We start from the raw sequence: 13,984 nt of genomic DNA on the forward strand, positions 1-13,984 counted from the left end.
AATATCATAATTTCCCAACATATTTCTTCTATCACTAGAAATAAAATCTCATGCAATTTGTATCATAAGTCATCAAACTTCTTCTACATATACCCAAATATGAAAAGATCCAAGAAGGTAGGAAATTTCTCTCCACCAGAATTTACCAGCTGCCTATGACAAATTTTTGACCAGAGGAGGGCTGTTCCTAAAAAAAGAATTCCTCAAAAAGTCTTGTCAACCAGATATACCTAACCTAACCAGTGTACTGCCTTACCCAACTTCAAGATTCCTGGCAAACAACCTAAATAGTCAACACTGCTTGGTAAATACTGAATGAAGCCAAATGTGCAAAAGAGCTTTGAAGGAAATCCTAGTGGTCTGGGTCTCCCTCTTCTGCTACAGGTACATACCTACCAATGTATCCAATATTTAAATGACCCTCTCCCTGATTATTTCAGGAGTTGAGCAGGTGGAAGGGAGGAGAAAATCCACATCAGCATTTGAGGGAGGAGGCATTCAAGGAGTCAAGAATTCATCTCAAGGCAAAGGTGGAGGGAAGTGATCAGTCCTGATCAAAAGAAGAAGCCCCTCTTTTGGAGAACAAGAATAAGTAAATGAAGATCGGAAGGACAACACCAGATTTCAGAGGATCTTTAAAGTCAGGAAATTCCAAACTTAACTCGATAGTTTCCAATTCGGAGAAGAAAAATGAGGGTAATAATATGAAAAGCACATTGAACTGGGAGAAAGTGGGAATAAAGGTTTAGTTCTAAAGGTTTTTCTAACAATCCAGATCGGAGATGATGGCGGCCCTATTTGAGTATTGCTGGTGGAAAGGAGAAGGTAAAAAGAATCCAAGAGCCATTTCATAAGAAGGAATGTAATTTCACCTTTCCTGTTCTTTTTAGAATTCACCACCCCTATAAACCTCTGTCATTACTACAAGTACTGCCAGTTAAAGAAGAACACTGTCATAAATATTGCCTTTTTTAGAAAAAAATAGCAAAGTGTGAAAAAGAAATCTTCAAAACCACCCTACTTAAAAGAGAAAGAAAGGAAGAATAAGGTCACATAAATGATACACAATTAGCAATGTCAAGCATGAAGCCAACTAGAATCACACTCTCCTATATCAAAGGACAAAAGGAGCAAGAATCAGATACTTGATTTTCTGAAGTGAGCCATATATTACTGTTTCCACTTAACAAAGTAGAAAACTGGGGTTCATTACATAACTATCTAGTTTTGAAACAAGTTCCAAGTCCATGGTACTTGCTTTTTGTTTCTTGCTCTTTCCAACATAGCTACCTCCACTATAACCCTGAAAATGGGTTGGGGTTTCTGTCCTTTTAAAAATATGCCACTTTGATTTATTTGAAGCCGTAACTTCTTTATTAATCAGGAAGCATCCTTTTATAAATATTGATAAACTATATTCTTGAAATACATCTCTCCACAGGTAGATACAGCCAACTGGGAAAATAGCCCACATTCTTTTGAAAAGAAAGCAGATTCAAAACCCAATTGCTCTTCATTTCAAATAGGTTACTTGCTACAGGTTTTAACAGACAAACAAATATAAAGCTAGAGAGATGATTTAACAATCAGTACCTGAGCCTGCTGTATCCCTCCAAAATTAACAACTGCCAACATTTCTTAGCTGTTTATAGTTTACCCAAACACTTTCATAAATTATCTCATTTAATGCTCACAATGCTCCTGAGGCAGAGGTTATTACTGTTTGAAAGCTAATCAACTATAGCTCCAAGGTTTAAATTGCCCAAACCATCACCACCCACAAAGGCTGGAATCAAGATGTAAACTCTGTTCTGACTCCAGAACTCTTCACATACTGGTTACCTTCCCTCAGGTAAAGTGCAAGCATAAAGGACACATAATGGTCCATGTTACATGAGGCAACCATCATCTCTAATCTTTTCCTAGCATTGTTTAGCCACACGTTCACTTGTACATTTCAAAGAGTCAAGAATTCTTTGCTTACCTGGTCCTTCTCTGGTTTATCAGAAATGTCATTCAGACTGGAGGAAGTCAGATTCCTATGGGTCATGGCTGGACTACCTGGAAAAACACAAGTGATTTTTTCATTAAAGACATCTCCTCAAGACTAAGACCTTGGTTGTATAATTCATAAACACTAGTAGACAAAGATGAGAATGATGATGATGCTTTTAAACACATTAGGATTCTCCTAAAGAATTTTCTAGAATTCAGGTTGGAGTACAAACGTGGTTAAGTGGAAAATATTTAAAAATCCCAAATACTTTAAAAATCTTATTACCTGGTTCTACTTCAAGACAAGTTAAACTTTGAAATAAACTTCTATGACAATAAGCATCAAGAGAAATTTCCTGGGCTAGGGTTACAGCTCAGTGGTAGAGTGCCTGCCTCGCATGCATGGGGTGCTGGGTTCTATCCTCAGCAACACATAAAAATAAAAAAAAATAATAATAAAGATATTATGTCCATCTACAGTTGAAAAAAATTTTTAAATAAAATAAATTTCCTCTGGTTTGGCTCACTACTATCGCTGCCTTCTCACACACATGTTAATATCCCTGGTTTCTTTTCCTTTTCCATGGCCTGCAGAAATCAATTCCTTCCTCATCAGCAGCAGAGCTGGCCCCTGGGTGCAAGCCTGGACCTCCTCTCCCCGAGGACTTGACAGTCCTTCCTAGGACCAGAAAAGCCACCTGATTTCCCTTTACTCTTTTTAATGGACCAGAAAAGCCACCTGCTTTCCCTTCTCTGAGAGAGATTTCAAACAGAATAGTTCTCCTTAGTGGGTATCTGATCTGGAATCCCCACTGTCTGCCTCACAGTCATATTCTCACAGGCTCCCTGCTTCTCTGCATTTCCATTTGGCAATCTAAAATAAACACAGTCCCTTTTCCTCCTCAACATGCCAGACTTCTGCTTCAAGTCAAAGGATAAATTTCATCAGGAATACTACATGGGAACCAATCTTCTCAGCATTATCACAGTTGTGGATAAAATTAATTGGCAATCCCTCCAGTTATTCTAGACACTGTTATACACAAGTATAAAGAAAAAAACACCAAGAACAGCCATAGATCATGTTCAGGTGGACCATGTTAATCAACAGAATACTGAACTTGCATTCTGCAGTTGGACCTGAAACTTGTGGGCTTACTAAGCAAAAGAGTAACTTTTTCAAATCCAGGGTGTTTGACCAAGCCCCTGCAGGGTGCTGAGCAATGCATTCATTATTAATCCTCAATGATCTGACTCAGGTTGGTCTTCACAGCAAAAGGACAAGGGTGGAAAAGAAGCACAGAGGTTCAAATAGAACATTGGCTTCGAAATCATCCTTTAGATTACAGACTAATTCCTTCACATAGAAACCCCAACACCTAATTTTACAAGAGAAAAAAACCTACTCCTAATAAGTTAATTCTATGTAAAAGCATCTCTTTAAGTAATATAATAGCCTTTAACTACCAGATCAGAAAAATCATAGTTTTCTTGAGCTGGCAAGACAGGGTATTTTCCACTCTGCTGCATTTCATTGAGTAAGCATGGCCTAGATCTCTTAAATCCTTTACCTGATGGGTGTTTTATTCTAGGAAAATTTGAGCACAGGACATTATTTAAAGGAAAGCAACATTGGAAAAAGTGCTTCATAAGCAAAATTAAAAGAACCCCTCTGAAGGTGCTATTTTCTGCTTTGAACTGTAACCTCTTTCTAGTGTCCATACAAAAGACATCTGGTACAAACTTGAATGCCCCCAAATAATGCTGAGATTGATTCTAATAGAAATGATGAATTGATATAATTTTGCACTTTATATTTAAAAACAAACGCAGTTATTTGAACTAACACAGTGAAAGGTCTGCCTGAGTGAAGAAATCTGAATTACATACTCCTAAAGAAATGTAGTCTTAGCATTCCTAATAAGACTTACAAGTTAAAAGCAGCTTGTGTAGGATGAATACTCCAGACTGATTTCTAATTATCAATCAAATGTATGTTATTGGCTATGTTGAAATAATCTGAAAGCAGTTTTTCATTAAACAAGTTAAATTCCCTGGGCAACAGCCTAAATATATTGATTTGTTTGAAAGCTCTATAAATACTGCAAAGGTATATTTCAGCTCAGTCACCATCCTAATTGCTACAACCATAAGGAGGTAAACAACAAATAGATAAGGTTTTTATGATAATGGTAAATTTGACTGATGTGTTAATTTTTCTAAGAAACCTCATATAGTACCTCATCATTTCTCTCACTTCTGAAATGTTATAGTGCACCTATCTACATTTATCCTAGAAGGTGGGGGGGGGGTTTCAGAGGAAAGCCCAGGTTGAAGGAAGATGCAAGAAATAGATGAGAAAGAGAAGGCCAATGTTAAGAAACAATCAAATCTATTGCCCCTTCTTAACTTTACCCAATTCCCAGTATTAACAGCTTCACCAACATTTAACCTTGTGATATGCTGTAAGAGCTCAGAAGTCAAAGCTCCCAGGTAACTAAGCATATAATCAGTATTCTTCAACTTTTTTCCCCTCTCTCCCTATCAAACTTCCCACCCCCTTTCCACAACACCTTGAACAGGGACAGATGCTTCCCAATGCTCTTAATCAGTGGTTCCAAGTGTGGTCCCTAGACCAGCAGCATCTGTATCCCCTAGGTACCACTTAGAAATGCAAAATTCTTGAGGCTCACCCCAGACCAACTCTATCAAAACTCTGGGTATGGAGCATAGCAACATGGGTTTTAACAAACCTTCTAAGTGATTCTGAAACATGATAAAGATTGAGAACCACTGCTCAAAATAAAATAGTCATCTTAACAGTGTATGTCTACTCGGAATTGGAACTGGAAGAAGCACATTTAAGCCGGAGTAGCCAGAAGGGTAATTCTAATAACTTACCCTCCTCCAAATCACTACTCCACAACTGTCCTATCTCAAGCAAAATCATTTGATTAGCATCCTTACCACATAAACACACAAAAGAACCCTATTTGGTTTTTCCTTTGAGTCCTCACCTATACAACTAAATAAATAAATACTTAGTTTTGGAAACTCACTGATCAGACTTTTCCAGAAATGTATTAACCAAATCAAAGAAGACAGGACAAGAGCCAAATGATTACAAACCAGATTACATGTGGGAATCAGAAATTTGTGTGTGGATTTCAGCAAACCCAAGAAGCTGTTACACAACAGGTCCTTAACAACACATTCTATTGTGTACATTTTGCAACTGACATACACTATGACACATTGTCAGAATAAATCAGTGCATTCTATTTAGAATTTGGGCCTAATAATACAAATTTATTATACTACAATTCTGAGGGAGTTGGGGGACTAGAGAAAAATGTCACCTTGTACCAAACAGATGAAATACAAACACACCCTAAAGTGGGACAGGTGGTGAATCACTCAAAGCTACCATTGCAGACCCTGCCTTTTCTTTTCTTTTATTTAATTAGAGGTTTATAGCTATACAGAGTAGTTGATTCATTCAGACAAACTCATACATGCATGGAATTTGATTTCAGGACATACAAATGTCTTAGCCCTGCTTTTTATCCAAAGAAACTTTGTGGGGTTTTTTTTCAAGGTTTTTTTTTTTAAGAGAAGAACTAGTCTTGAGTGCATAGTCATAATTAATTTCCATATCACTGTTTTCTAGCCATAAGGGGGAAAAATAAAAGCTTTGGAGAATCACATTTTCAAGCAGTTTCACACAATCAAAAACAATTTCATTTGCAAAGTACCCATTTGGCAGGTACATACTGTTTCTATAAAAATTAATTACATTCTGTACTGTTTTAAAATCATTGTTATTCTTTAGCATATATGTAGCAATTCATAAAGTCCTTTGCAATTCTACTAGATAAAATGGGGTATAGAGAATGCATGGCATAGAAAAAGAATGATACTTAAATATGTACATAAAAATGTAAATATGTATAAACACAGTGGCAGCCCCCTTACCTCAAACTACATAATGAGCTAACAGAGAACACAAGGACAAGTTAAAACAAATAGCTCAGGTCTACAAAATACACTGGGTTCTTTTTTCTTAAGAATATATAATATTTTCAGAATAAAAAATAACTAAGGTAACATACAAGTTACAGACATATAAGTTCATGTTAGAAAATTCAGAGGTGTGAATCTAATCTGCACTGTGTAGGACCATAAACTAAATAGTAAATGTAATTTCAGGAAAATGCATGTGCTATACTTTGGATATGGAATGCTCCCTACCCTTGTCCCCTGTATTGAAGGCTCAGTCCTTACCCTGTGGGACTGGGAGTTAGTGGAACCTTTAGGAGATGGGGCTTAGTAAGAGAAGGCAGGCCACTGGAGATATGCTCATGAGAGGGATATGAGGACCTCCCCTTTTGAGTCTTCTATTTTTTTTTCCTTCCCATATACCATGAGGTAAACAGATGTTCTCTGCCACAACTTCCCACCATGATGTACTATTCTACCACTGGCCCAAAGCAGCAGGACCAAGTGACCATGAACTGAACCTCTAAAACTATGAGCCAAAATAAATCTTTCCTCCTTGCAAATTGTTTATCTCAGGTATTTTGTTGCAATGACAAAAATCTGACTAACAGCTTGTTAATGTGTTCTGAATCCCCATTGACCCCACTGATAATCCTCCCTGCTCTATAGACATAACAAACTTACTAAAGATGTCTGCATCCAAGCTTAATGATTAACTAATCTTTTTGAGTGCATATCTTATTTAATCTTCATATCAACACTGGAAGATTGGTATTATTATTACCACTTAATATTAAACAAATGAACTTCAAGAAGGTTAAGTTCATGATTACACAGCAAATGGTAAAACCGAAATTTAATAAAGAAAACTGCTCTATGCTATTTACACAAATAAACATATGTCCTTCATCATGTCCAATGAAGAGAAAGTATAATGTACAACCATGAAGAATATATCCTTTTTCCGTGCCAACTGTGTACAATATAACATTGCTGAGGGTGTTTGAGACAAATATGTTCTGGGTTTTCAACTTAGCTGTTCCCAAAGACGGAATCTGTATTTCTTCACTTTTTCATTTTCATAAAGAAAAAAACAGGAAAAGTATTGAACTCAGCTATTCTGTATACCACTGTGATTAAGCAGCACCAAACCACAACTCTGTGACAAAGAAGAAAGGATGCTAAAAGCAATAACAATATAATTATAAGATAATAACACCACATGCTTCTAAATGTCCTACATCGTCATAGCCAAGTGTTTGGGAAATTCCATAATGTACACAAAGCCAATTCTCCATTATTTCCATATTGGTTTTCCACATTTCAAGTTACTCCAACTACAACTTCTTCCCATTTCAACCACTAAAAACAGAAATAGAACAAGGAGATAAATCACTTAGAATACTTATAATAAATTTGAGACTATCTGGAAGGAATAGCTTAGTTTTCTATAACAACAGGCTATCAAAAGCAATTCCCACCAAAAGTAATTTAAAAATACGCAGATTATTAAGATTCCTAATCTAATCCCTTCACCCATCTTTTAAATAAAATGCAGAAATACATAAAATGCAAGTATTAGACTAAGGAAAGCTAAAAATATCATCAGTCATTAGGAGCTTTATGAAAGAATTTCATAACTAAGAAATCAGTTTGTCTATTTTTGTTTCATTTTAATTCTTTGGTTTAGGATGTTTTTATTGTTTGTTTGTTCATAATTTTCTATAATATAAACTCCAAGAGCCCAGAGCCAAGGCACTTGGTTTTGTCTTGTTCACAGGTCTAGCCTCAGAGCTTGGCATTAATGGAGCCTCATAAATATTGGTGAATGAATAATGCAAGTGGGTATCATCTGACCTCCGTCTGGAATTACTACTCTAAACACAACAGTGCTAAGTCCATCTCCTATGGAGGGAGATGCTGCATGTACCCTCCAAGAGCCTTCAGACTTGGAAAGTCTGAGAGTAAATAAGGAAGAAGTCTGTTGCTGGCCCAGAACTAACAGAACCCAAGGACTCTGCCAAGCTGGCCAAAGGCCTGTCAGCCAACAGAAGGAACAGAAGTCAGAAGTGATAATGGGAAAAAGAAAAACCCTGCAAACCAAGAACCAGGAGTCAGGATGCAGGAGAAATGGGACAAGGTGTCCAGTCTGGGCCAAAGGAAAGGAGAGCCCTGGGACAAAGAAAAGCCAGAGGGGTAGGTGGCACTGAAATCACTGGAAGCACGTGATTAACTTGGAAAGTGAAAGAAATTTGCAGGAAAGACAACGACATAAAAAGACCCAGATAACTATCAAAGTATGTGAGTGAAGTTCAGCCAAAAGTGAAGTCATCCCTAATGTATGGGACAAAGATAACAGAGAAGATGCTCTTACATGGAGAGCTAGAAGTGTGCAGGGGTCAGATCACAGCAGAACACCTGTAACGAGGAGGTGGCAATCAACACTCTCTTCTTTTTTGTTAACATTTTAAAATTTTTAATCAATTGTTTTTTTGTTCTAATTTGTTATACATGGCAGCAGAATGCATTTAGATTCATAGTATGCAAATAGAGCACAACTTTTCATTTCTCTGGTTGTACACCAAGTAGAGTCACACCATTTGTGTCTTCATATATGTACCTATAGTAATGAAGTCCATCTCATTATACCATCTTTCCTACCCCCATACCTCTTCCCTTCCCCTTTCTCCTCTATCCATAGTTCCTTCATTCCTCCCATGCTCCCCCCCCCCAACCTCCATTATGAATCAGCAATCATTTAGCTTTTGGTTTTTTGGGATTGGCTAACTTCACTTATTATGATATTCTCCAACTCCATCTATTTCCCTGCAAATGCCATGATTTTATTCTCTTTTAATGCTGAGTAATATTCTATTGTGTATATATACCACACTTACTTTATCCATTCATCTACTGAAGAGCATCTGGGTTGGTTCCACAATTTAGCTATTGTGAATTGTGCTGCTATAACCATTGATGTGGCTGTGTCACTGCAGTATGCTGTTTTTTAGTCCTTTGGGTACAAACTGAGGAATGGTATAACTGGGTCAAATGGTGGTTCCACTCCAAGTTTTCTAAGAAATCGCCATATTGCTTTCCAGATTGGCTGCACCAATTTGCAGTCCCACCAGCAGTGTAGGAGTGTGCCTTTTTCCCCACATCCTTGCCAACACTTACTGTTGCTTGTATTCTTAATAACTGCAATCTGACTGGAGTGAGATGAAATCTTAGAGTAGTTTTGATTTGCATTTCTCTAATTGTAGAGATGTTGAACATTTTTTCATATATTTGTTAATCGATTGTATATCATCTTCTGAGAAATGTCTATTCAGTTCCTTAGCCCATTTATTGATTGGGTTATTTGGTTTTTTGGTGTGAGTTTTTTTTTAATTTCTTTATATATCCTGGAGATTAGTGCTCTATCTGACGTGCATGTGGTAAAAATTTGATCCCATTCTGTTGGCTCTCTATTTACCTCACTGATTGTTTCTTTTGCTGAGAAGAAGCTTTTCAGTTTGAACCCATCCCATTACTAATTCTTGAGTTAATTTCTTGCCCTTTAGGAGTCTTGCCCTAAGGAAGTAGGGGCCTATTCCGACAGGATGAAGATCTGGGCCTTCTTTTTCTTCTATTAGGTGAAGATACCACCCTCTTCTTTCAAAGATTGTTCTATACTCTACACCCTCTACTATCTAAGCCCCTTTGATACTCTTCTAACCTAAACTTCCTTCACTCAGTTAATAATAACACTGCACTAAACATTTAATTTTTATAGTGACTTAAAATAGGCAGCTTAATTTTTTGAAAAGTTTTTCATTCTCAACTACCGCCCCCAACACACACACAACATAAAATCACTAGTCATCTGAGAAAGAATTCAGAAACAGACCATGGTTGGAAAATTTATTAAAAAGGAAATTCCCTATAAAGTACTATAAGGAATCTGTTGTCCTTTCAATTATAGTATTTGTGATTCTATAAAAGTTCTCTCAAAGGACATACACATACACCTGAGCACATATATATGCAGACACACACTATGCATGCACACATGCAAAAATTAAAACTATGAACAAAAAACTTAGGTAGATATATCTAAAATACTTTGTGACCTTCTTACCTCACAGAAACAGAAAAGAGCAGTACCTATAGTGAGCCCATGCTAGTTAATAAAAGTGTAAACAGGGAAGGCCTATCAATGGCAGAATATGAGAGCAGTAAAGAAACATCTCACTGTCTTCATTCCAAAAAGGTACCAACCTAGACTGATATTCATGAAATGCCCCTAAACTAAGTTAAAAAGGAATATGAGTAGGTTCCTGCAGCCACATCATTGCAAGGACTGGACGTTTACCAGTGTGTGACTGGATAAGTTTGGGCTACTCTCTTGCACACATGTATAGACACCAAATACAACATAATAGTAAAATATCATTCATTGGATTAAGGAATTCTCTGATTTGATGAAGTGAGTTTTAAATATTTTAAGAAAGCTACCAGTTCAAGATAATGTACTTAGCATATGACTTAATAGATGGGTTTACTTCCACACCCTTCCTAGATATTTCTAACAAAAATACTAAAAAAGGGGGGGGTGATAAGCCACATCAATGAAAATAACTGGCAAAAGAGAAACACAGACAAGAGACTTCAAACACTCTATAAGAAGAAAAGCAAACAGAGTAGTAGAATCTGACACTATTCAGAAATGGTAGTGTCGAATACGTGCTGAGGGGCATGACATCACAAAAGAGATCTTCCCACTCCTGAAGAAGCTCCATACTGAAAGACTCCAAGTAGATGGAAGCAGAGATGTAGGCTGAAAGGAACAAATTCATGGAAATACCATGCACCAAAAATTTAACACCATCCCAGGGAACAGACTAACTAGCAGCAGCCAAGGCATTTACAACTGCCAGGCTCTTTACTAAAGAGAAACTCAGCAAAGACAAAGAGATTTAGTGCAGAGTCTGTACCACAGAGCCAAGCCCTGTGAATTCCAGCACTGTAGAGGACCCTCTTGGGATAATGCACTGTAGAGCAAGTGTTCTTTCTCAAAGGCAAATGAACAACTGAGGAGCATCAGGCATTCAGGAGAGGAAGGCAGATCACAGCAAGCATTTCAGAGATAACCATAAAGAAAGGAGACAAAATAAATTAGAAAAATAAGTATAATTTAGAACACTCAAAAATTCTTATTAATTAGCAGAGATCCGGGCTGGGGATGTGGCTCAAGCGGTAGCGCGCTCGCCTGGCATGCGTGCGGCCTGGGTTCGATCCTCAGCACCACATACCAACAAAGATGTTGTGTCCGCCGAAAACTAAAAAATAAATATTAAAAAAATTCTCTCTCTCTCTCTCTCTCTCTCTCTCTCTCTCTCTCTCTCCAAAAAAAAAAAAAAATTAGCAGAGATCCAAGACAATAATCTATCTATAAAATACAGACAAGATTCTATGAAAAACAGAATAAAGAAAAGGTCTCAGAATGAATAAATAATTAGTTTAAACATATATAGGTACATTTTATATGTGTGTACACATGTGTTTAATATATTTAAATATAAAAAACATTAAATATGTTTAAACTAATCATTTTGTTCATTCTGAAAGCTTTCCTTGTGTGTGTGTATTTTATATATATATATATATATATATGGGGGGGTGGAGAGCATGAGCAAGAGGGATGATTATAACAAATAATACCCCTGCCAGGCACAATTACTCACACCTGTAATCCCAGTGACTTGGGAGGCTGGGACTGAGAGATCACAAGTTTAAATCCAGCTACAGCAATTTAGTAAGGCCTTAAGCAATATAATGAGGCCCTGTCTCAAATAAAAAGGGCTAGGGATGTCACTCAGTGGTAAGGTAAAGTGTCCCTGAGTTAAACCCCCAGAACAACAACAACAAAATTCAAAATCCTCAATACAAGAGCTAGAAAATAACAAGAAAGTCTTCCAAAAAAACAAGGAGACTGGGTGGACAATGCCAGGAAACATAGAGAATATATCTGAGTATAGCGAATCAATCCAAGAAGCCCCATATCTAATTATTAGGAGTCCTATTAGGTCAGAACAACAAAAGGGAAGGAAAGAACACTATGAGAGAATAACCCAGAGCTAAAGGACATGCTTCTTCCACTCACAAGGGCCTCTAGGGGATAATAAAACAAACCACAAAAAATTTTTTTAAAAAATCCCAGTCTTGTATGTAGATGAGTCATTGTGAAACTTCCTCACACCAAGAATGAAGAGAATATTCTAAAATGTTCTGACCAGAATTAGATCTTGGAATTCTCTTAAGCAGCAGAAACCTAAGTTCCATGGTAGAAGTTAATGGAACCCTGTTTTCAAAGTTCTAAAAAAAAATTACTTTCAATCAGGGATTCTACATGCTTCCAAATCATCAGTCATGGGGGGAAATGAAAGAAAAAATTTCAGGTGAAAAATGTTAATATTAGTATACCCTCTCATACAAAGTTACCTGACCATGTGATTTAGCAAAATGGGGTAATGACTAAGGAAGGGGATATGTGGTCTCCAACTTTGGAGAGCCAGGGAAGCAAACCTCAGAATACCCACCATGCAGCAGGCCCAGGGACAAGCAGGAGGGTGGTAAAGGGGGCAGCGGAATCCACTGAAGGGGCAGCCCTGCCAGAAGGTGACACTCAGGCACACTACAGGTGCATTAGCATCACTGCAACACTGAAAGAGCTTGAGAATACAGTAATAGGTAATTTTTAATGCAATTCAAAACTCTAGTTTAAAAAAAGATGTTCACAAAAGAAAATGTACTTACAGCTCATTACATAGTTTTAGAGTGAACTATATTCATGCAGTCATAATACAAATTCTATTTATGGATTCCTAGCATTAGAATCAACTGACAGAGAAAGCACACATTTATTTATAGATAAAGATGAGAATGTAAATCTAACCAGTATTGACAATAAAAGTAAAAGAAGCAATGACAGAAGCCTGAAGTGTCAGCATTAAGGAAGGGCCAGGGACAGGTCCAATCTTTCAGTCCATGAAATATTATTTATAATTTTTTAATTATGGCAAAGGAAACTTTTTCTGAAATCTGTCTGAATTATTAAAGATTATAATCCATAGCTGGAGTTACCAAAAATTCTTACACCTGAAAAGTATGAGTATGTGCAGAAAAAGCACAATATTAACAAGATCCTCTGTGTGCAGTCAAATAAATATATAGATGTTGACATAAATATAGATACAGATGTTATAGAAACAGACATAAAAATTTAAAAGGTTAATAGACACATTCTCTGAGCCTCCACTTAACAAATGTAGCCCCTCCCCTTGTGCTCTAGATTTATGGCTCACAAAACATATTTGGGGAAAAGTCATTCAATTGGCTTCCTTGTGTGACCAACTCCTCATGACCTTGCTGACTGCATGTCCCACTTGACTTGTATATACCTATTCATAAGCTCATCTTCAGCCAAAGTGACATTTAGGGTCCTCCTAGAGTTACCCTGGGGAATTCCAGGCAGAAACAAGAAGGTCCAGGATTTCCTTCTTATTGAAAGCTGAAGCTGAACTGAGAAGCCTGTAGCTCTCAGTTAATACTATCCTACTTCTAAATCACCTCTACTAAGAAGTTGGAACTAAGAAGTTCCAAGGGTGAGGGTATTTTATGACCCAGACCTGCCTGATAGTAACTACCATGATCATTACTTTTTTTTACTAAGCATGAGCTGGGAAAGAAGATAGAATGGTGGCTCACATCTTTCCTTTCTGGGAAGAGCCTACTGGATCCATAAAAAGAAGTAAAAGAATCATGCCAACATGTTATTATAGAAAGAAGACAAAGCAAGAGTAAGAAAAGATTAGCCAATTGAGTAATGATCATTCATAGGATTGTTACAAAAACTAAACAAGAAAATGCATAAGAAGGGTCTTCTCAGATGTTCAATAAATGTTAGTTTTCTTTCCATTTTTCCCTGCAATCATGCCACTCAGAACTC

At 37.0% G+C, this 13,984-nt stretch overlaps 1 protein-coding gene across 1 annotated transcript in view; it reads right to left on the minus strand.

Annotated features, from left to right (window-relative positions):
* Positions 1-13,984, minus strand: part of LOC308640003 (electrogenic sodium bicarbonate cotransporter 1-like) — a gene marked incomplete at both ends in the record, with an annotated part of 133,528 nt that overhangs the window by 98,610 nt on the left and 20,934 nt on the right. The window contains 1 exon segment of the mRNA XM_081312082.1: positions 1,985-2,061. Within this exon segment, the coding sequence (XP_081168208.1) occupies positions 1,985-2,061 (77 nt within the window).

Source organism: Spermophilus citellus (genome assembly GCF_964194105.1).
Source record: "Spermophilus citellus genome assembly, contig: SCAFFOLD_362, whole genome shotgun sequence".
Lineage (NCBI taxonomy): Eukaryota > Metazoa > Chordata > Mammalia > Rodentia > Sciuridae > Spermophilus > Spermophilus citellus.